General features: G+C 44.4%; 1 protein-coding gene across 1 annotated transcript in view; it reads right to left on the minus strand.

The window, feature by feature from the left end:
- Positions 1–7,341: 7,341 nt before the first annotated feature.
- LOC128742130 (open rectifier potassium channel protein 1) overlaps positions 7,342–22,533 on the minus strand; it is a 55,303-nt gene continuing 40,111 nt past the window's right edge. The window contains exons 3-8 of the mRNA XM_053838361.1: positions 10,335–10,514; positions 10,148–10,269; positions 9,731–10,086; positions 9,515–9,662; positions 8,918–9,448; positions 7,342–8,849 (exon numbers count right to left, since the gene is read on the minus strand). Coding sequence (XP_053694336.1) covers positions 7,716–8,849; positions 8,918–9,448; positions 9,515–9,662; positions 9,731–10,086; positions 10,148–10,269; positions 10,335–10,514 — 2,471 coding nt within the window. The 3' untranslated portion in view covers positions 7,342–7,715. The remainder of the gene's footprint in view (positions 8,850–8,917; positions 9,449–9,514; positions 9,663–9,730; positions 10,087–10,147; positions 10,270–10,334; positions 10,515–22,533) is intronic.

Here is a 22,533-nt window from a genome sequence, read left to right on the forward strand (position 1 = left end):
TCTGCCCATGCCCAGCGCATGCTAAATGCTGATAATAATGCTGATGCGAAAGAAATTGTCCTCTTTTTTTCTTCCAGAACAGACCATCAATCGTAGATTTAATCCATGATTTTCCATTGCTCTTTTCGGTCATTGGTATCACATACAGCTTTGAAGTCAACGTACAAATTGTGCATGGGAACTGTCTATTCATGACGTTTCTCCCACAGATTTGTTCCCAATTGACAATAGTCGGCGGAAGATGATTTGGGTCAGCACTTTGTAGGCGGCATTGAGAACGGTGATCGCACGACTGTTCTGATAGTCTAACTTGTCCCTTTCTAGCAGACCAGGCAGATAACTCCATCTTTTCACTCCGCCGGAAGCTGTTTTTCTACATCCCAAATTCTGACAGTTAGCCGGTGCAGTCAAGTGTTCAGTCCCACATTAATAAGCTTCACTCCGATGCCATCTTTCCCCACCGACTCATTGTTTTTTAGCTGCTTGATGGCCTCCTTAATTGGACTTACTTGGCTTTCGGTCACCTCACGATCGTCCATCAAAATATCAAAAATTTGTATCCGATTCATTACCGAAAAAGTAAAGATTAAAAATAAGGAAGAGCGTAACGAAACTGGATGATAGACTTTATAATAGTAGACGTATAACACATGCAACCGGACATTGAGAGTAGTGGGTTCTAGACCCACTTTCGTCCAATTTGTTACTTTTCACATCTTCCCCAAGAAAAATCAAAACAAGTTAAATCAGAAATAGTTTGCAAACTGAGCAGGCCTTGCTTTGCCCTGTTTCCCAAGAAGGTCAGAGTCCATTTATGGCAATCAGCATCAGCAGCAATCAGCGAATATCACCCTTCCCTTCCCTTCTTCATTGAACCAACATGCTCCCATAGACTCGAAAAGCCATCACAAAAATATAAAATTAGTTCAACTAACTTTCTTCTTCTTCTTCAGCATAGAGCCGGGGTGGCTCGTGCTGTTTCAAGCACTCGTCTCCATTCAACTCGGTCTTGGCCCACTCGTCGCCAATTTCCTAGTCGTCTCAGAAGTCACAAATCGCTTTCGACCTGGTCGAGCCCTCGTACACGTTGGGCCCCCCTGTTTCTGGTGCCGGTGGGGTTGTTGAAGACTATTTTCGTCGCACTGTCGTCCGGCATCCTTACGACGGGTCCTGCCCACCGTCGCCTGCTAACTTTCGCTAGCACTTTCTGCTCGAACACGACAAGGGCGCGTGTGTCCTCCGTGAGCAGCGTCACGGCTTCAAGTCCATAAAGAACTACCGGTCTAATAAGGGTTTTGTACATTGTTAGCTTCGTACGGCGGCGTACGCTTCCTGATCGTAGCGTTTTACGAAGGGCAAAGTAGGCCCGATTTCCTGCTTGGATGCGCCGTTGGATCTCCTTACTAGTGTTGTTGTCCGCGATGACCAGCGATCCCAAATACACGAACTCCTCTACCACTTCTAGTTCGTCGCCACCTACGGTTACCGTCCGTGGGAGACGCGCGTTTGTTTCCTTCGAGCCTCTTCCTTTCATGTATTTGGTGTTCGACGCATTTATTTTGATTCTCCTAGACTGCGCTTTCAGTCTGGCGTAGATTGCCTCCGTCGTCGCAGGGTTCCTGGCTATGATATCGAAGTCATCTGCAAAGCCTAGAAGTTGGCTACCCAACTTCCCAGAGCGATGTTGAACAGCACGCAGGATAAACCGTCACCTTGTCCCAACCCTCGCCGCGTCTCGAAGGGACTGGAGAGTGTTCCAGAGATGCGTGGGAAACACATCACTCTATCCAAGCTCTGATCAATCGCGTCAGTCCGGAAAACCGTGTTCGTGCATTATCTGCCATAGCTTGTCTCGATCGACTGTATCGTATGCTGCTTTGAAATCAATAAAGATTTGATGCGTGGGCACGTTGTATTCCCGACATTTCTGCAAGATCTGTCGGATAGTAAAAATTTGGTCCGCCGTTGCGCGAGCCCCCATGAAACCCGCCTGATAATTCCCTACGAAACCTTGTGCTATCGGTGACAACCGGCGTAACAGGATCTGGGAGAGTACCTTGTAGGCGGCGTTTACCAGCGTAATACCGCGATAGTTGCAGCAGTCTAGCCGATCACCCTTTTTGTAGATGGGACAAACCACTCCTTCCATCCATTCCTCCGGTAGCTTTTCCTCCTTCCAAATTCTCGAAGTAAGTAGTGTAGAGCCTTTGCTAGCGTTTCTCCGCCATGTTCATAAAGCTCTGCCGGTAGGCGGTCCTTCCCAGCTACTTTATTGGTCTTAAGAAGCCTGATTTCTCGTTTGACTTCTTGGAGATCAGGTACTAGGACATTACTATCTTCCATGGGTGCTCCTAGGTTAATACCCGTTCCGCCTCCTGCGACTTCGCCGTTGAGGTGTTCATCAAAGAACTGCTTCCATCTGTCGACCACCTCACGCTCGTTTGTGATTAGATTCCCTCCCTCGTCCCTACATATGTCAGGTTTCGGTGTGCAGCCCTTCCGAGTTTGGTTCTCATAAAACTTGCGCGTGTCATTAGCTCGGAATAGTTGCTCTAATTCTTCACAATCTCTGTCCTCCTTTTGGCGTTTTTTCCTCCCCAGGAACTGGTTCCTAGCTCGTTGGTATTTGACCAGGTTCTCTCTAGTGGCAATACTTAGATAGTTTTTCCAAGCAGTTTTTCGCCGCTTGTTGGGATTCCCCGTCAAACCGATTATTTTGTGTACTCCGAGGCTCAATACCTGGTCTCCGATGGCCGAGCGTATTCTGCACCAACCGTCTTCGAGGTTTGAAGCACCTAGTTCTCGACAGCTCACGAGTTATCTAGATGCCTGATGTTCAGCCGAGGAGGGCGGCTTTGACGCGTCTGGTATCCAGCTTTTTACGAGCCATATTGGCGGAAGGCGTTCGTAATATTTAGACAGCACTTTTGACATTTCCTAAACACATTGCATGTTTTCTTCCGCACGTTCCTTTATTTTTACCGTGAACGTGCGAAAAGAAAACGTGCGATGTATTTCAAAATGTCAAAAATGTCGTTCAAATATTATGAACATGTCCACCATTATGGCTCGTAAAAAGCTGGATACGGTGGACAGCTTTGAGCGCCCATGTACTGCTACTAGGTAATGGTCAGAATCAAGATCCGCACCCCGTCGGGAGCGTACGTTCGTGATGTTACAGAAAAACCGGTCTTTTTTGAGAACGTGGTCAATTTGGTTCATTGTACATTAGTCAGGTGATCTCCAGGTGGCCTTGGGGATATCCTTGCGCGGGAAAAAGCTGCTTCGGATCACCAGGCTTCGGGAAGCTGCGAAGTTTATACATCGTTGGCAGTTATCGTTTGTGCCGGTGTGCAGGCTATGGGGTCCTACCACCGGTCTATACATTTCTTCCCTACCGACCTGGGCGTTCATATCCCCGATGACGATCTTGATGTCCCGTGATGAGCAGCTGTCGTACGTTGCCTCCAGCCTCGCGTAGAACGCTTCTTTCTCATCGTCGGGTCTACCTTCGTGCGGGCAGTGCACGTTAATGATGCCATAATTGAAGAAACGGCCCTTTATCCTCAATACATATATTCTCTCGTTGATCGCCTTCCAATCTATCACGCGATCCTGCATTCCGCCCAGCACTACAAAGCCCGTTCCCAGTTCGTTGGTAGCGCCACCGCTCTGGTAAAACTGGGCCTTTCCGCCACGGATCTTCCATACCTTCTCTCCTTTGCGACAGATTTCCTGCAGAGCTACGATGCCGAGTTTGCGGGGTTCCAGCTGTTCAATCAGCACCCACTCGCAACCTGCGAAATTTAGCGATCTGCAGTTCCAAGTCCCGAGTCTCCATTCGTCGTCCTTATTCCGTCGCCTAGGTCGATGCCGGATATTCCGCTCTGAATTTGCATGAATTTTGTAAGTGTTGTAATTTAATTTAGGTGTGTAACCGTACTGGGGCAACACTACCGAGTCTCGCGATGGGGCTGCCATCTTATAGTGCCAAGACTCACTATACCTCCTTTCCGGTTAGTATACGACCTTAGTTTCCACCGGGGTTGGCTACCCGATCTCTGCTAAGGTTGCTCGTATTCCGCCTGGTACAATGAGCAGGTCGGGATCGGAGTTGCTGGATAAGAGACTAACGACCACTTTGGGGTCTATATTCCGCATTATCCACCCATTTACCAGGCTAACCAGGCCGTAATAAGATCTTACAACTCGAAGCACTAAACATTGCATTCTATAAGTTCTGTTACTTTTTCGGTCGTTAATTACACTAAATACTGGAATTAGTGACCAATTCATCACTATATTTTCACTCTGTCGCCGTCGATTTTTAAATTAATTTTTTTGAGCCGTTTCAATCATCAAATCACTCGTGAAACTTAACTTGAGGTACAACAAACTTTAATTTACCACCCGAACAATTATTTAGAGAGATATTATAATCATTTTGCCCAAATTGTTCACTTGAATTGATAGGAAAAACTTCACTTTGTTTTGATTGGAATTCCGAATCCGCGACCGTCGTTGTTATACGTTGCCAAGGGAACGGACGTTTATATGGAGTGATGCCAACGTAAACCTTTGAGCATGAAATTGACCAATTATTTTCGCCGTTATTTTGACGATCGAATCGTCGTACCATCAGACGTTTTGCAAGCGGATTATTCGTCAACTACATCGTGGACACCCTGGGTGAAACCCCGAATGAAATCTCTGGCGCGCAGTTACATTTACTGGCCCAATTTCGACGACGATGTGTCGAAGTTTGTTCGACTTCTGCAGAGCGTGTGCTCAACCGGCGAAGTCTCCAACGAAGGCAACCCCGGAGACGTGGCCTAGTTCATAGTAGGACAAATGGATGTCCCTTTATGAGATATCCCCAGTGAGAATGATAACTTTCGGTGAGAATATATTTTGATACACACTCGCTCTCACAAGCGCATGTTGTTGTTGATGCAGGTGTTTGTCGCAAGTCGGTTAATTAAAGACAATACTTTATCAGCAACTTGAAGGGGAGGGGACAAACAGCAAAAACCTTAAGAAAATGACTGGCTTGTTTGGATCCACAGTCTGCCGTACAATGTTACCTTGGTAACTACCTGTTCAGCTGTTCACCTTCATAGGCGAATTTCTGTGGACCAGTTAATTTCGTTTGGTCGGTTTTTTCATGCGCCCCCACATGGTGAGAACTCTAGCCTACGAGTTTAGATTCATCTGGAAGCTTCAACGCAGAATGAAGAACCAGAGAGTCAAGAGGAGATTAAAACGGTCAACGGAGGCTTCTAAGCAAATCCAGCAAGAAGCGAATTCCGATGAAATCATCATACTCATCATGAACCAGCAGCTCAAAATGGAGCAAGGACTAAAACTGGAGAAAACCAGCCAGCTTCTCAAGTGATCTTCGTTTCTGCATAAGAAAGGAGTTCTTCGGATGGACAGCATCGCACCTGTTTCCACGCAAATAGCGACGGACTTCAAGGCTCCCGTAATTCTTTCGAAAAACCATTACGGAACTCAGCTGTTAGTGAACTGGTACCACCGTAAATATAGTACAATCATCGTGTTGCGGAGACTGCTGTGAATGAAATGCGCCAGAGATTCTACGTTTCGGAGATGAGAGCGATTTTTCGAAAGGTTGGCAAACTCTGTCAATGGTGCAAGGTGTATAAGGCAGTTCCTGCGGCTCCCAGAATAGGGTGTTTGCAGAGTGCATATGTATTGGAGATCTGTTGGGCAGGCAAAAGTGACAGCTCCATATAAAACACACGGGCTGGGAAGAGCAAAATTTTTTAAATGATTTATTTTCTTTATTTAAAACAGAAATTACAAATTGCTTCATACATATGGCAAGGTAATACATCTGTTTACTAAATAAAAAAATTAATTTCAACAAATAAGCTAAGACGCGGTAGCAATGATCAAAAATGTAACTATGACCTATGTTAGCGGGATAAAACTAAACAAATATCAATAGCCAGTAGTTACTTTCGGCTAAGAAAGCAATTTATTATGCTAAAACCAATTTTATATTCCGTTACTTTCAACTTGGCCTATGCCGTATTCTGCTTCAAAAATCAGTATATTTGGGACACCGATTTAACGCGAATTCACCGAAACCCTAGTTACCAAAAGTCAGCATATATTTCAGGGAACATTTGTCGGTTATTTTGACTATTAGTTGCTTTAAAATGATGAATAATTTTAGAAAAAATGATAATTTTATCCAGCACGTTTTTGCTGCATCGAATAGGAAAATATGCAATGTGTGCCCAACAGATGTCTTGCATGTGTGTGTAGCAAAAGCCCTATGGCACCACCACCTCCAGAGAGGATGACAGCATTCGTTCGCCCGTTTTCTTCCGTTGGGGTCGACTACTTCGGACCAAGGATAATCAAACAAGGACGCAGTAAGGTGAAACGATGGGTAGCGATATATACTTGCTTGGCTGTTCGCGCTATACATCTTGAGCTGGCCTACAGCTTATCTACCGAATCCTGCAAGCAGGCGATTCAGAGGTTTGTTGGGCGGAGGGGGCTCCTGCTAAAATATTTAGTGACCAGAGAACAAACTGCATCGGGGCAAGTAATGAGCTGAAAAGGGAGTTACAGCAGATTTATCCCGATCTAGCTTTAACGTTTAGTAATGCAAATGCGCAATGGCATTTCAACCTACCGTCTTCGCCACATATGGGGGGATGTTGGGAACGCATGGCCCGGTATGTTAAGAGCGCTTTAGATTCCTTATCCACGGTTCGAAAGCCAGATGATGAAACGTTTTGGATCGGACTGCTGATCGAGGCGGAATCGATCGTAAACTCTAGACCGCTTACTTACCTGCCAATAGAATCCGAGGCACAGAAGGCGTTGACACCGAACTGCTTCCTGATGCTTAGTACAAGCGGGGTAAACAAACCAGCTAGACCACTGGAATGCGATTGGTGACGAGTAGCCCAGGACATGAAAATTGGTTAAGGTCGTCCCGATACTGAAACCAGAAAAAGATGTTTTTGTTTCCAACAACCATCGACCTCATATTCTGCCAGGTGAGTGAAGTGGTCAATCAAATTTTATTGCGCTGCAATTCGTATTTCTTTTCTGTTATGGGAATTGAACCACATATCGCGAAAACCGAACTAATACCGAACGAAACGAGATTGGCAGCGAATTTACCGTGTCAATAATAAGCCCCCATGTGTGGTTAGGGTACGAAAATAACAAAACGAATGTAAACAAACAAACGCAACCAATCCAATGCACAAAAAACGATTGAAGATATAGGGTTGTCCACTCTATACATATTGAAGTTCGGGTCTTATTTAAAATATTTGAAATAATTTACTTGATTAAAGTATCCAAACGATCTAACAGTTCTAGAGCAATAAGGCACTTAGCTATTGCATATATGTGTATCATTTTCGATCGGAATGATTCATTATAACTAAAATAAAATGCTATTCTTTATTATTCACTAATGGTAACAAAACAAAGCTTAAGCCTAGAGGGAATGGCTTTTCATAGGCACAACCTTTTGACTGGAATTGGTTTCCGATGAACCACACCTGTGATGTGGTCGGTCTCATATTGCTTTACTACATGTTCACTGTTTGTCTGTTTTTGTATCTCTATAGCAATAAAACTACTAACAACTATGACTTATTACTCCTTAGTGAGGAAATACTGATTTGTTTCAATTACTATTCGCTTTCCGGAAGCCGCGGTCAACTGGACTCCGTTCGCTTGCGCTCCTGCAAATGGTCCAGACTTCTGTGCCGCGCTCGTGGCGTTGGGGGTGCTATTTGTTCCGAATCCGATCGCAACAGTGCCGGCCGCCAGGGTTTGAGTTTTGATGGTGCCCCACCGAGGGAGGATCCCGCTCCGGCTCCGATCATCGACGGTACGAGGTGCAGATTTTGGTTTTGATTCGCTAGAGTACTGAGTCGGGCGGAAAGACGTCGCTGCCGGGTTGTGGGAACGTGAATCGAACCCGACGAGCCGGATAGTGGATTTGCGTGCGTGTCCAGCGATATGCTGGCAGAGCGAGGACACTTGCCGGGCGGAAGAGCAAGATTGGACGGACGGACACTGAAGCGTCGCCGCATCGGTATGGGGGAACTGACGTAACCGGTTGTGGTGGCCGAAGCACTGTATGGTGGAGGGTTGGATGGTGGAATAGAACTGACGCTTAGTGGATTAGGTGGAAATGGATTGCTCAGAGATTGACTCAGTGGAGGTCTGAGAGATCCCCTTCGTGAACCGGCATCATGCGCAGGGTTAGCGAAGAGGTTCATGAAGGATGGCACTTTGGGCGGGGTTGCGGTGCCTATTTTCCGTTTTGGCAAATCGTCGTTGTGACTAACCGTGGCGTTGGTGGTGTGGATTATTTCCAGGGCTCGAATTAGATCGCCGATGGTGGTGGTTTCCAGGATTTGCTGCTCGTCGTGCGTTGGAAGCACGAAAAGGCTTCGACGGCCGGTAGCGGTGTTCGCAAGGTAGTGCTGTTGGGGGTAGTTGAACATTGAAGCTCGGCCTTTGGCCGTTTGTTTCAGATATTTGTCCACTGGGCGAGAAGCTTCCACGTCGAAAAGTGGATTTTTCTTTCCTGCGAAAGCGGATGATCGCTTTCGGAAGGGATTCAGCCGCTGTAGAAGCGTTCGATTGGTGGTCGATATGGATGATTGCAGTTCGTCTCTAACCGGTGGCACGTTGACCGAATGATTTGATCCATACTGCTTGCTGTTGTTGATTGCTGCCCGCAGCAAACTGTCTCCTGATTTTTGTGCTTTGTGGCGTGCTTTCATCAATTCCTTGATCTGGATGTTATCACCAACACTCCACGTCCAGTCGTTTAAGTTCTTTGGGAAAAAATGAAGATTTAAAATGCAGTTGAATTTACTCGTACTATTACAAACTGAAGACATACCGTAGGCGGTGGATGCGGTGGAAGTCCAATGTCGGATGACGCGCGGGGTCGCATCGTTGAGGGCGATAGAAAACCATGCTTGTCGGCTCCATTCATCGACCAACCCGACGATGTTTTCTCACTAGCCAAGATTTGGGAATCCGAGAAGCAATTGATGCCGGCAGTCAGAGACGCCTGCTCTAGGATGCTTTGTGCGTCATCGTCAACCGGTGCCATGTTACCCAAGGCAGTTACAACTCGAGCCAACAATTCGGCCGGTTGTACCATCGCCTGCATTCCGAATGTTTTCTCCCGATTGATTCGATTCAAGTCGGTATCCGACAGACGCCGACCGATCGAAGAAATGCTTACAATCGATTTGGACCTGTCAGTTGGCAGCTCAATACCCGGAACACACATCGAGCATGCTCGCTTTCTGGCCAGAGTTAAAGGATCGAGTTCCTGCTCGCGATACATCGTCAGTTCTGGACAGGAGTTCGAACGGCCAATGTTGGTTCTGTTGTATGGATCCGATGGTTCGTTGTATACCGGCTATTAAGAGAAAAATTATAACTTATAACCTAGAAAACTCTTTTTAATATGCGCAAAGATGATTACCTTGAACTTGAGCATGTAAACTTCGTTTAGTATCTTCCTAAGATAGCTTACATCTCTGGTAACGCCTTGCCAAACACGTTGTTGAGTCTCCATCACATTCATAGCTACTATTTTTTCCAGTCGTTGGAGTTTTTTATGCGCCAGGCCCCTAAAATAATAGAAAAATTATTACCATTTATTTAGCTAGACTAGAGATTATCCCCAGTAATCACTCACTTTGCTATAAAACCTAGAATCATAAACACATAACCAACGCCGGTGAAGAACCACAAAACCACGAATATCTCGTAGACGATGAAAATCGTTCCAAACTCGTGATGCTGAGAAGGCTCAAAGGTGCTGGTGTAATCGCCAAACCCGATGGTAGTCAGCGTTACAAAAGCGTAGTAAACGCCAACATCGTAGGGCCACTTTTCGAAGTAGCAAAAAATGCTACTCGGAATGAAAATGAATATGACGATCCCCGGAATCAGATACAGCACGACCTGTCCGATCAGATTAAGCTGCGGCGGGACGTAGTGCGAATCGAACGCCAACTTGTACGCCTTGTAGCGCCGGTGAAGTTTGATGAACTGGAAATAGTCAACAACACCGTTAAAAATTGTTGGCTCAATTTAAGTGCGTTCGATTTACCGTCCGACTGTACATCTCACCCACGAAGGCGAAGAAAAAGCCATTCACCGGAAGACCAATCAGTGCGTAGAAAATCATGAAGATCCGTCCAAACGTATTATTGGGGGAGATATTACCATAGCCTGTAACATAATCGCATGTTTTTAAATATCATTAAACCATGAAAATATCAAGGAAAGAAGCATACCAATGGTTGAACACACGATGAAAGCAAAATAGAATGAATGGTAGAAATCCCACACGTACGGTGGGTCGTACTCGTCCAGCGTGTAGTTGGTGACCTTCTTCGAGCAGTAATCGGAAAGCCGATCCAGCAGCTCATTTTGTAGTTCCGTATCCTCTGGGACTAGGTATTTGGTGAGCAGTTCTAAGTGAGAAGAAATACAGAATAATTATAAAACATATGGTTTAAACCTGAGAGTTAAACAAGTGCATGACAACATTTAAACGCCTTAAGGTAGTTTTTCTGCTGCGCAGTTTGCGGTTGAAATTTTTATAGCAAAGTAAACGTCATTTTAATGGTTGCGTTACTCATAGAGGTTTTGTATTTTGATCGAAGCAAGCAGCGCGATTATCTATCAGCGGATCAGTTCATGTGCGCGAAAGCTAAACGACGATAACGAGGTGCTAAATGAATTAGCCTTTTCGGTGACGGGAACAGTTATTTCAAGACGGCCATTCGTGACCAACCAACGTGATTGTCGATTTAGTGAATACTTCCAAGATGGGAGGTAAAATTAAGTGTAAATTGATAGGTTCGAAATCATTCCTATGTTTAGTTTGTTCCTATTGTTTGCTTGAGATTTAACATATTTTGTTGATAGATCCATCCAGTGTGGGTAGATGGAATCAAAAGGACAAAGTTTTCCAACAAAGTTTCTCGACGTGAACTCAACAAAGCTTGATATTCTAATGTAGGGCTACGTCTCACGGCAAGATTTGGGATAGAGTGAAAAGTGGTCAGGTTTTGAACGCTATTAGCTTAACGGTTTACCGATCAATTTTCAATATTCTTATACCAATCGATCGGAATAGAAGATTTTCCGCGTCGACTCAGAAGGAGAAAAACATTGATTCTTGAGGTTGCACTATATTCAAAAAATGAAAATAATGAAGCAATGTTTAACTAGAATTCCAGCTTCGTGATTGGTTGTCGGAAATGACGTCATCAAAGTGGTACGCGTTTTTACGCTTCGGCTTATAATCAATCGATCGGAAATCGTTTACGCATCGATTCAAATACAGATAGCTATTGACTTTCAAGGGCGCGCCATTGAAAAATTCAAAATAACTCTAACTCGGTCTAACTAGGTGGCTGGCAAAAGGGTGAACATGTGCATTCCATAACCTCTGTTCATTAACTCCTATTCCCACCTCCACGAGGTGCCGGCTGGGGTACGCAACTTCGGTTGTCATATGCTAACAGGAAAAGGGGCACAGTGGCTCCCGCCCACATTAAGATGGCAGCCCCATCAGCGGGATAAGGACCTTATGTTAACAGTCTACTGTACAGGAACACAAAAAAGTTACCGAAAATGAAAGAAGAAATCTCTGGATTATTGGCAACGACCTTTAGCTTGAAAACACGGACACGAATCGGAACATGGATTATACTGACCCTTGCCCAGCAGGGCAAGCTGGCTCAACTTGCAAGGGAAGTTAGTCGCCTGAAGATTGAAATCCTGGGGCTGAGCGATGTCCGCTGACCGGGTACTGGCGAACACAGGACATCATCCGGGCAAGTCTTGCTCTACTCTGGCATACGAGGTGAAAATGCTACTCGAGAAAGAGGAGTTAGATTCCTACTGAGCCCAGGGGCACATGCGGCCCTGATGAAGTGGGAACCGATAAATGAGCGAATAATCGTTGCCAGATTCAGAACACGGGTTAGGAACCTTACAGCAATCCAGTGCTATGCGCCAACAGATGTTGCCGACCTGCAGGAGAAAGAGAGTTTTTACAGCCAGCTGAACAGCGTGGTTGAAAAAATCCCGAAATGGCCGGAAATGGCAAAGGAGCCTTCTTGATGTACGCAACAAACGCAGCGCGGATCAGATCGGCTAACACAGCTGCCCGTCAACGATACGCCGAACTGGAGAGGGCTGTTAAACGTGCTTGTAGGCGGGACAAGAGAGCTTGGACTAACTCCCTAGCCGAACAAGAAGAAACCGCCGGCGCCAATGGTGATATCCGTTTGTTGTACGATATTTCTCGCCGCCTTAGTGGTACCAGGATGAATACAAAGATGCCGCTAAAGGACAGAGCAGGTCAGCTATTGACTGACCGTATAGAACAGCTTAAGCGATGGACTGAACATTTTGAACAACTCTTCCGAGTTTCAAATGTCAGAGACCAACAAAACCAGCAGCGTATGATGCCTACAGTTCGTCGAATCATTCGCGTTAACTCGGAGGCTCCATCGCTGGATGAAATTGTAGCAGCCATCAAGAGTATGAAATCCAATAGAGCGCCAGGGATAGATCGTATTTCAGCCGAAATGCTCAAAGCTGACCCATCTTTGTCAGCCCAGAAGATGCATCAGCTTTTCAATATTTGGGAAACCGCAACTTTTCCGGTGGACTGGATGCAGGGCATATTGGTCAAAGTCCCTAAGAAAGGAGACCTAACTGAATGCGGTAACTGGCGTGGCATCGTTGCTCTGTATTACTCTCAAAGTACTCTGTAAGGTAATCCTCAACCGGATCCAGGAGAAGATCGACGCTACTCTCCAGCGGAGATTATACGCCTACGACTTGCAGGCTTCCTCAGTGTTTTCGAACTTCGAAAACAGACACTGAGGAAGCCTGCAAGTCGTAGGCGAAATACGTATCTGTCGTGAATAAAATACACATAGTAGAATTAAATTGGATAAGTTTTCTTATTTTTTATTTTTAGGTTCCAGATAAGCTAGTCCATCTCATCGAGGCTCAGTACGAGGTGTTCTCGTGCAAGGTTTTCCACGACGGAGACTTGTCCGACCCCATAAGGGTTACTGCTGGCGTGAGACAGAGCTGCATTTTATCACTTGTGCTTCTGTTTCTCATCGTTATGGATGAGATATTAGTTGGAGCACTTGACAGTAGACCAAATCGAGGATTGCCTTGGAATCCTCTAACGATGGAACAGCTAAATGGCCTCGACCTAGCCGACGACATTGTCTTGCTCGCACAACGCCGAAACGATATGCAGAGCAAGTTAGACGACCTCTCCGAGAGCTCCCAGGCAGCAGGTCTCACAGTCAATGTAGCGAAAACTAAGTCAATGGTAGTGAACACTGATAATTCCACCAACTTCACAGTAGCGGGACAACAAGTTGAGCAGGTAGACGCCTTTCAATATCTTGGTAGCCAGACAACGCCCGATGGTGGTACCAAGACTGATATAGCCACACGGATCAGGAAGCCCAGGGGTGCCTTTGCAGGTCTGCGAAACATTTAGCACTCAAACCAGATCAATCTACGTACGAAAACCCGAATCTTTAATTCAAACGTTAAATCCGTACTGCTGTATGCCTGCGAAGCGTGGTGCGTCTCAGTGGAGACAACGCAAAATTGCAGGTATTCATTAACCGGTGCCTGCGATACATCATTCGTGCCTGGTGGCCTGATAACTGGATATCCAATGAAGAACTCCATCGTCGGTGTCATCAACGGCCGATAACCACAGAAATTCATGAACGTAGGTGGAAGTGGATCGGACACACCTTGGGGAAAGTAGCGAACGAGGTTTGCAGAGAAGCACTCGACTGGAGTCCACAAGGACAGCGTAGAAGAAGCAGACCCAGAGGCTCATCGTGACGGAGCTTAGCCAACGACATCCGGGCTGTAGACGAGAAGCTGTCCTGGCGACAGGTAAAAGCCATGGCGGGTTACCGTCAGCAGTGGAGATCTCTGATTTCATCCCTTTGTTCTGCCGGACCGGCGGACATGGACACATAAGTAAATAAGTAAGGTCTAACTAGAAATTCTCGCTTCCTGATTGGTTGGAATATTTTCTAATTATTTTCGAACAAATCATAGTACAATTCAGGAATCAACGAAAAAATTGAAGGGAAATTCCATTTAATTCTACTAAAACTAAGTTACAGTTTTTAACTCCGCCAGTGACGGACCTTTGCTGATGCTGATGAACCGCCACGTGTGGCTCCCTGAAATGAATGAACAAGTGATGGGGAATTTGGATCGGTAATCGGGACCCGAGCGTGTGTGTCGCAAGCCAGGATAAAGAAGGAGTGTTAAGATTTATCGCTCGGCGTACAGCTCCGGATGACTCCAGCGCAAATTTGTGGTGGATCCATCCGGTACTGCACATCGAGTCTCTTCCGCGGCAAATCTTGTAAAAATCTTTTGCTCTCAATGTAGTAAGTAGTCTAGGAGCATGCACCATTCTGAGAAAAATGCGGAAGAGGATCCCAACCCTCGGTGTAATACGACCCATGGTCGAACGGAGACTGCCTGGTACCAGAGCACCCTGTGCAGTAAATCGCTCCCTCTATTCCAAGCTGGTAAAGGACAGTTGATTTTCTTCCCAGCAGAGTACAACTATCGCAATGGAAAACGTTACAAAAATGGTGCAACGAACGACCCCCAAGAGTTGGGGATAAACACCGGAGTAGGCGTAGAGATGGCGCACGACGCAGTCCGATCTGCTCGGACGATAGTGGCGGAGTGATGGACACAGGGATGGAAGAGAACTTTAACCTCGACAGCATGTCGCTGAAAGGAGGACCCTCGGGTTCATCCTTCTTCTTCAGCAGCATAGAGCCGGGGTGGCTCGTGCTGTTTCAAGCGCTCGTCTCCATTCAACTCGGTCTTGGGTCACTCGTCGCCAATTTCCTAGTCGTCTCAGAAGTCGCAAATCGCTTTCGATCTGGTCGAGCCATCGTGCACGTTGGGCCCCCCTGTTCCTGATGCCGGTGGGGTTGTTGAAGAGGACTATTTTCGTCGCACAGTCGTCCGGCATCCTTACGACGTGTCCGACCCACCGTAGCCTGCTAACTTTCGCTAGATGTACGATGGGAGTCTCCCCAAGCAGTGCCTGTAGCTCGTGATTCATACGCCTCCGCCACTCTCCGCTTTCAGTTTGTACTCCGCCAAATATCGTCCGCAGCACTTTCCGCTCAAACACGGCAAGGGCGCGTATGTCCTCCGTAAGCAGCGTCACGGCTTCAAGTCCATAAAGAACTACCGGTCTAATAATGGTTTTGTATATTGTTAGCTTCGTGCGGCGGCGTATGCTTCCTGATCGTAGCGTTTTACGAAGGGCAAAGTAGGCCCGATTTCCCGCTTGGATGCGCCGCTGGATCTCCTTACTAGTGTTGTTGTCCGCGGTCACCAGCGATCCCAAATACACGAACTCTTCTACCACTTCTAGTTCGTCGCCGTCAACGGTTACCGTCCGTGGGAGGCGCGCATTTGTTTCCTTTGAGCCTCTTCCTTTCATGTATTTGGTGTTCGACGCATTTATTTTTAGCCCAATTCTCCTAGACTCCGCTTTCAGTCTGGCGTAGATTGCCTCCGCCGTCGCAAAGTTCCTGGCAATGATATCGAAGTCATCTGCAAAGCCTAGAAGTTGTCTTTCTTGGTAAAAATCGTGCCTCTCGTTTCGATGCCCGCTCGTCGGGTCACCCCTTCAAGAGCGATGTTGAACAGCATGCAGGATAGACCGTCACCTTGTCCTTGTAAGACCTTGTAAGAAAATAACATTTTCTCCCATTACAGAATTCATCCAACGCGCAGTCGTTGCCATTACGGTGGTAGTTCCGACGACTAGAGGGAAGCAGGGGATAGTCGTTGCGTCCGCCTACTTTCCAGGGGAGAAGGACGAAATACCACTGCCCGAGGTTGCTGAGCTCGTCCGGTGCTGCAAGGCAGTCAATAAGCCGTACGTGATAGCCGTACGGACACAAACAACAGGGGTAAGTACTAACTTGAATATCTTACTTCCAGTGTTGGGCACCGCTAATTCGCTAATTCGCTAACCGACCAATCGAGAAACGCTAGTTATACTTTATAATTTATACTCAGACTAGCCGAAATGTTACTGGGCCATGATTCCAAATAAAATGCCGCTGTTTATTTTAAAATTAATAAACTGTAAAGCATTTTATCCATTGTAATAGGTTTTGATCTTAGGTAAATTAAGAAAAGTCATGCAATAAATGTAAATTACAAATAATTTGTACAGCGATAGATTACAATGCAAGTTTTTGCGATATGTTTAAAAATAAACAGTAACTGTTAATTTGCAGTTTGCGATTAGTGATTAGCGAAATTTCCACGATTATCGAGCAAATTGTATCGGTTAGCGAATTAGCGAATTAGCGGTGCCCAACACTGCTTACTTCTAACGATGTCAATGTAATCAATGTAGGGAATGACCCCACCTTTATGAACGCAATCAGACAAGAGGTCTTAAACCTTACTCTATGTAGCGCCTCTATAACTGAGAAAGTCGAAAATTGCCATGTGTCTGATGAACCAAGTTTATCAGGCCACAGACATATTATTTTCGACATCAAGGCTTATCTTCTAAAGAGAGAACAATTCGGGAGGAGGAATCCGAGGAAAACCAATTGGAGTTTCTTTAGGGAACATCTGATTGCTTCGCGTAGTTCCTGTCACAATAATATACGAACTCTAGTTGAGCTGGATATCGCTGCTAGTGACTTGCAATGTAGGATCACGGACGCCTATAACACAAACTGTCCCGTAAACACACGAACAGTTTGCCGTGATGTGCCGTGATATACCCTGGTGGAATGAGACGCTTAGCAATCTCCGTCGGAAGGTTAGGCGACAGGACCAAAATCACGTCTAACTGGGAAGACTACAGAGCTTCCCTCACCAAATACAACGCTAAGATACGCAAAGCCGAAAGGAAATTACGAGTTAAATTCCGCGAAAACACACTAGGCAGTCTGATAAGTACCTGTAAAATGAAACACGGAGACGTTTTTGGCCAAAGTCGGTTTTATTTATCAACATACTCTCCTTTTAGGTCGATACAGCGAGTTCAACGATCGGTCCAACGGATCCGAAAAGTACTCGATCGGAAGCTCTCCAGAATACGCCTCAGTTTCAGCTATGAGCTCCTCATTTGAGTAAAAACGCTTACCGATGAGCCATCTTTTCAGTTTATGAAACAAGTAACAAGGTCTAATAATGATGAATAATATGCTCCGGTTATGGTTTTACCTTTTTCAAGATAGTCCCCGAGTATTATACCATGTGTATCCCAAAATACGGAGGCCATAACCTTTCCGGCCCATTGTTGCGTTTTTGGACGCTTCGGAGCACTTTGACCCGGTAAAACCCACTGTGTTGCCTGTTGCGTTGACTCAGGAGTGTAGTAATGGATCCAGGTTTCATCCATGGTCACGTCACCATTTTTTTGTGACTGAATCTGAAACGTCAAAAACACTGGCCGAGAAATCACATCATAGAAATTCAATGGGACAGCCATTGTTGTTTGGGGCTTAGTAACGAGGGGTCCATCTTAATGGGGGTACTGTAAAGACCTAGATAGAGATACCGAGGAGGTGCGTTTACTCTGTACGGGCCCTAACTTGAGAGATATTTCGGTGTAAGATCTCGCGCCTTTTGGAACATGTACGACGTGGCCTTGAGGTTGTTTGTCAATAAGCGTCTGATTCTGCGAGCGGATATTTTCCGTTCTTTAGCCATTTGATTGGCACTTCGTCTCGAACCATCTCAGCTTCACGTTGCACGTCTTTTTTGAACCACCTCCATTACTTTTTGCGATGCTACCCGTAGCATCATAACAAGTTATGGAACGATAAGCAAAAATTCAATCCTAAAATTAATCCAAGCATCCTAACGTTTCAGCTGACGAACAATCTGGTTGTGATTTCCCAAGTAAATATAAAGCAATCACACTATTGCATGCTTGTAAATAATACTTCGAAGTTCTTAGAACTTATTTTCGGAGTTACTTGCGATTAGGGCCTAACGAGCAAAATGTAAACAAAGAGGAATATAACTTTGAAAATTCTGTCGGGGAATGTCGCCTCAATCAAGTTCCCCTTTTTGCTCGCGGGACGTCAGCTCACATTACTGCGATGCAGTAATTTACAGCGGGGTTAAAAGTTTTGTACGCCTTTGTAATTTGCCCGTGATACTTGTTCCGTTACTTCCGCAGTGCGTAGGGGAACAAGGGGTAAGAAGGCCCGGCGGGGTAAGAGGGACCACATTGATTTCGTCAAGAAATACTTAAATTTTCTACAAATGCCCCAGTATGTTTTGTTTATTAGCCTATCTAAACACTTTCGAGACAACCTGTGGCACTCGGCCGTATCCAACGTCAAAACTAGAATAAAAACAAACTTTTCGTTCGCAGTGTCTTCATGCGATATAATTTCAGCAGCAACAAATTTAAGGTTTTTCAGCAAAAAAAGCTAAGTATTTTGACGTTTCTCTTACCACTGACTTTAATTGGGCAATTCTTGTTCTGCATGTGGCGGAAAATGTATATAAAATAGTATGGATTGAGAGATAAAAGCAAAATAATGTAAATTGTTAGCTAGGGGTAAGACGGGCCATTTTTCACGGGGTAAAAGGGTCATACGTCATAGTGCTCATAATTGTCTAAAGTTATTCTGTTCAGTGTCTTAATAGATTTTAGAAATATTGAATGAAAAAAAAAACAACCTTTTTCCTGTTAAATTTGACTAACTATTTTGTTATTCTGACAGATACGCATTTCGTTTACGACTTGCAGGCTTCATCAGTGTCTTTTTCGAAATAGAGTACACCAGTAATAAAAATTATCCCTGAATCTGAAGTCACTCTGTCTAACACAGAGCCTCCCACGTCAAAAGAAGCCAACAAGTGCCATTCGAATAACACAATCAATGTAAATTTGGATCTAACGGAATCAAAATTCAATGATTCCATTTCACTTAACGTTGCCTTCTTTACCTTCACCTAAAGTTAATGGTATTCGAAGAGTAAACGTCTTGCTGACAAATCTACAAAAATAACGCCAAGAAAAGAGTAAATAAAAACCAGTGGAGTAAAATAACGTCTACTCTTATTTTCAAAATTGAACTAGTAGTAAAGTTTCTTCTTTTAGCAGGTTTCTAAATTAAACTATACCTTCTTTTAGTATGTACCTAAAAACCCCTTAAGAACTTGTTCTTACTTAGTTAATAATATTGAAATTGTGTTTACAACTCAAAGAAACCTTCAAATCTGCCACAATCCGCCTTACTCCGCCATGGTCCGTCTTACCCCTTTGGTGGTCCTTCTTACCCCGCCTGGTTGTGAACGAGTAATTTTTAGACATTTCGAAAATTGATGCAAAATCACGGAAAAATAAACTAATTAATTATTTATATAATTTTTAATGGTAGATAAATGAGTGCTTTTACATGTGTGGAACAAGAAAAGGTGAATTTTCGTACACATTTTATGCTAGCAATTTATTCGCTTAGGGGGGCCGTCTTACCCCGTCTTCCCCTATAGTGCGCGTTTCCTAAACGTCAGCAAAGACGCCACTTTCTCATCACAAAGAAGCTGCCGAAAATAGCTGATATCGGGCGTGACATTAAAATGATCGCCTTCGTCGACCGAACCCAATGGTCCTCCTTGTCGTACTACTACAGAAACTATAGATTACAGAGGCGACAAGGTACTTAAAAACCGCTAAATTTTGAATCAAAACGGGGAGTTACCTTTATTTGTAATGGTACACTCCGTTTTGATTTAAAATTTTGCGGTTTTTGAGTGCTTTGTCGCCTCTGTAATCTATAGCCTCTGTACGTACTATCGGACGTAATGCCTCACATCCTCTGTGTCTAGTCGCTGAGTCGCCTAAAGAGCTGCCAGTTCTAACTCCAGTTGGAATTCTCGACGAAGGTCATCGGGAATTTTTTCCAGCTGACAGTCCAGCTCTATTTGCTCGAACGATTCTTTGATCCACGTGTAGTCTAGCGCTGCTCCATACAAATCTAGATGAGGCTCATAATGACACTCCGACGTACTCGTGAAATCTTCTTACGGTGGGAGAATTATCAACTTTAGCAACCGAGGTATAATAATACTGGCACTGATCACTTGAACTGACAGGGAAGAAAATGGCTTCTTGACCGACGGGGATGAGTTTGAGGTAACATAATGACCTCCCAGTCCTCGACCTTGTCCTTGACCTCGAGGTACGACGCTGGTCTAACAAACCGTATGTTCGATTCTCAGATGGGAGTGGCTGTCAAAGTCAATAGGATCGTAGCACTAGCCCCGTAATTGTCCTACAGCTGGCTGCGAAGTCTATCATGTAAAAACAGAAGGTCAAGTTTCGATAACGGAATGGAACACCTAGAGTTTACTTTGCTTTTACTAACATAATAGTTAAGCAGAAGTTTGAATAAGAGAAAACTTCATATATGATTTGCAGATAGGTTAACGAGACGAAATGGAAACCAAGTAAAGACAAGACATGGTATCCTTGTCTCCTGAACAGACCACTATTTTATCTAAAAAGTGATGCCATATCATTCGTTGTATCGTAACTGATTTGTCCCGGATATAACCTTTCAACTTACACCATTATTGAATTATTCCAGGGAACTGCAAATGTGAAGTGGACAACAGTATTGTCACCGTACCTAAGTACCTAAGATAATTTATCATCAACGTGATGCTTATTGCGAGCAAACGAATTCTAACTGCTTAGCTAATAAACAATTCATCTGTAGTGCATTATCACATGCAATTGAACTCACTCCACATGGAGGCAATTAGCACCCCTACGGGTAATCAGAAGCCAGCACGTAATCGAAGAAACTGTTTCAAGTCACGAAGTTTACGGTGCATCTGCCGGGCAACCCCCTGGCACAAGTTACAAGTCCAGTTACTAAGTGCACTCACTCTCAGCGGGGTGTAAGCTGATTATTGATTGATCATCACCGTTAACAACCTACATGTAATTGGAAAATTACAAGAATGTTTTGTTAAAAAAATAATGATTCTGTGATCTTTGTTTCCCGAAAAGAGAAAACAAAGCGGGTAAAGATCGTAATTTTTAATGTCCCTACGAAATGACGCAACGTATCGCGTGAATTGAATACATCCGTGCAACCGGAAAAACTAGTCGGGTGCGCGGCAAAGTTACTTCTTAATTAACAAACGACAATCGCTATCATTTTTGCCAATAAATGATGATGATGGCTGGATGATTTATTTCCAGCACACGTACTGCCCCAGTGAATTAATCCCCATATCAAACGACTCCGCGTCCGCGCGGGATGGGCGCGGTCAGTTAATTGTACCGTAAGTATAGACCTGATTACCTATTGATTGATGTTATCATCACAGTTAGCCTAATTTAAATTTCCGATGCATATTGAAAATGTAATAATTTACAAAAGGTTAAATTCTAATGCAATTAGTTCCGCATATATCAAATGCAAGTAGCTTCAGGTGTGTCGTAGTAAAGCGCGATTCCTGATCGGTTTCAAATAAACCTAACAGCATTCTTTACAGAAAATTATTGGTTAGTGATTGTTTGTCCTTCTCCTTAGTCCGTTAAATTAGTGCTGAATGAATTTATTGATGCCTTTACTTAAACATAAATTTGCATAGCCTAAATCCTTTCACGAGCAATAACTTGTACCTGAGAATTAATTCAACTTGTAATAAAAAAAAATGCCCCCCACTTGATAGTAAAATTGACTACATGACGATTGATTCCACATCAACTGTACCGTACATGTCACAACAATGTAGAACATCAAACGTGCTAATTTGGGATCATCAATTATCAACCTTCTTAACTACTTACCGGGCACGTTATTTGCCGCTAACTGGGAGACCAATAAGATGATTTGTAAATAGTGTACACAAGTAGGATCATTCGCTAAATAGCCCGTGATTTATGACAGACAGCAGACTCTACGGCGATAATAATTTATCACACCTTAACCTTCCTTGTAGACATGTGGGAGTCGAGTTGGATCTTTCGTGTTACTTTCCATAGTCCGCACACGTACGCTTTTAGTCCGATAATTAAATGATGAAAATATTCTCTAGAATTTCTATCAATGAGTTGGATATTTTCGCGTCAAATCACAGCAATATAATGGGCACGTTCGTCAAACGTGGTATGGTTTAAGTCATTTAATTAGCGCTGGAATATTAGAGAAAATGGGAAAGTTTTCTTATCTTTCTTGTTTTACGCTCCCCCTCCTCCTCTAGCAATTTAGAACCCTAGGTGACTCATGATGTATCAGAAACTTGCCTCCATTGTGCTTGATCCTAGGCTACTCGTTGAGCGCCTCAACACTCCCCAACAAAGATTTGTATTCAAGAGTGGCTTACAATTGGGTATTTTTATTTTCCCAAGAGAATATGCGAAAATTTAAATACAGT

This window comes from Sabethes cyaneus, chromosome 3 (assembly GCF_943734655.1).
Source record: "Sabethes cyaneus chromosome 3, idSabCyanKW18_F2, whole genome shotgun sequence".
Lineage (NCBI taxonomy): Eukaryota > Metazoa > Arthropoda > Insecta > Diptera > Culicidae > Sabethes > Sabethes cyaneus.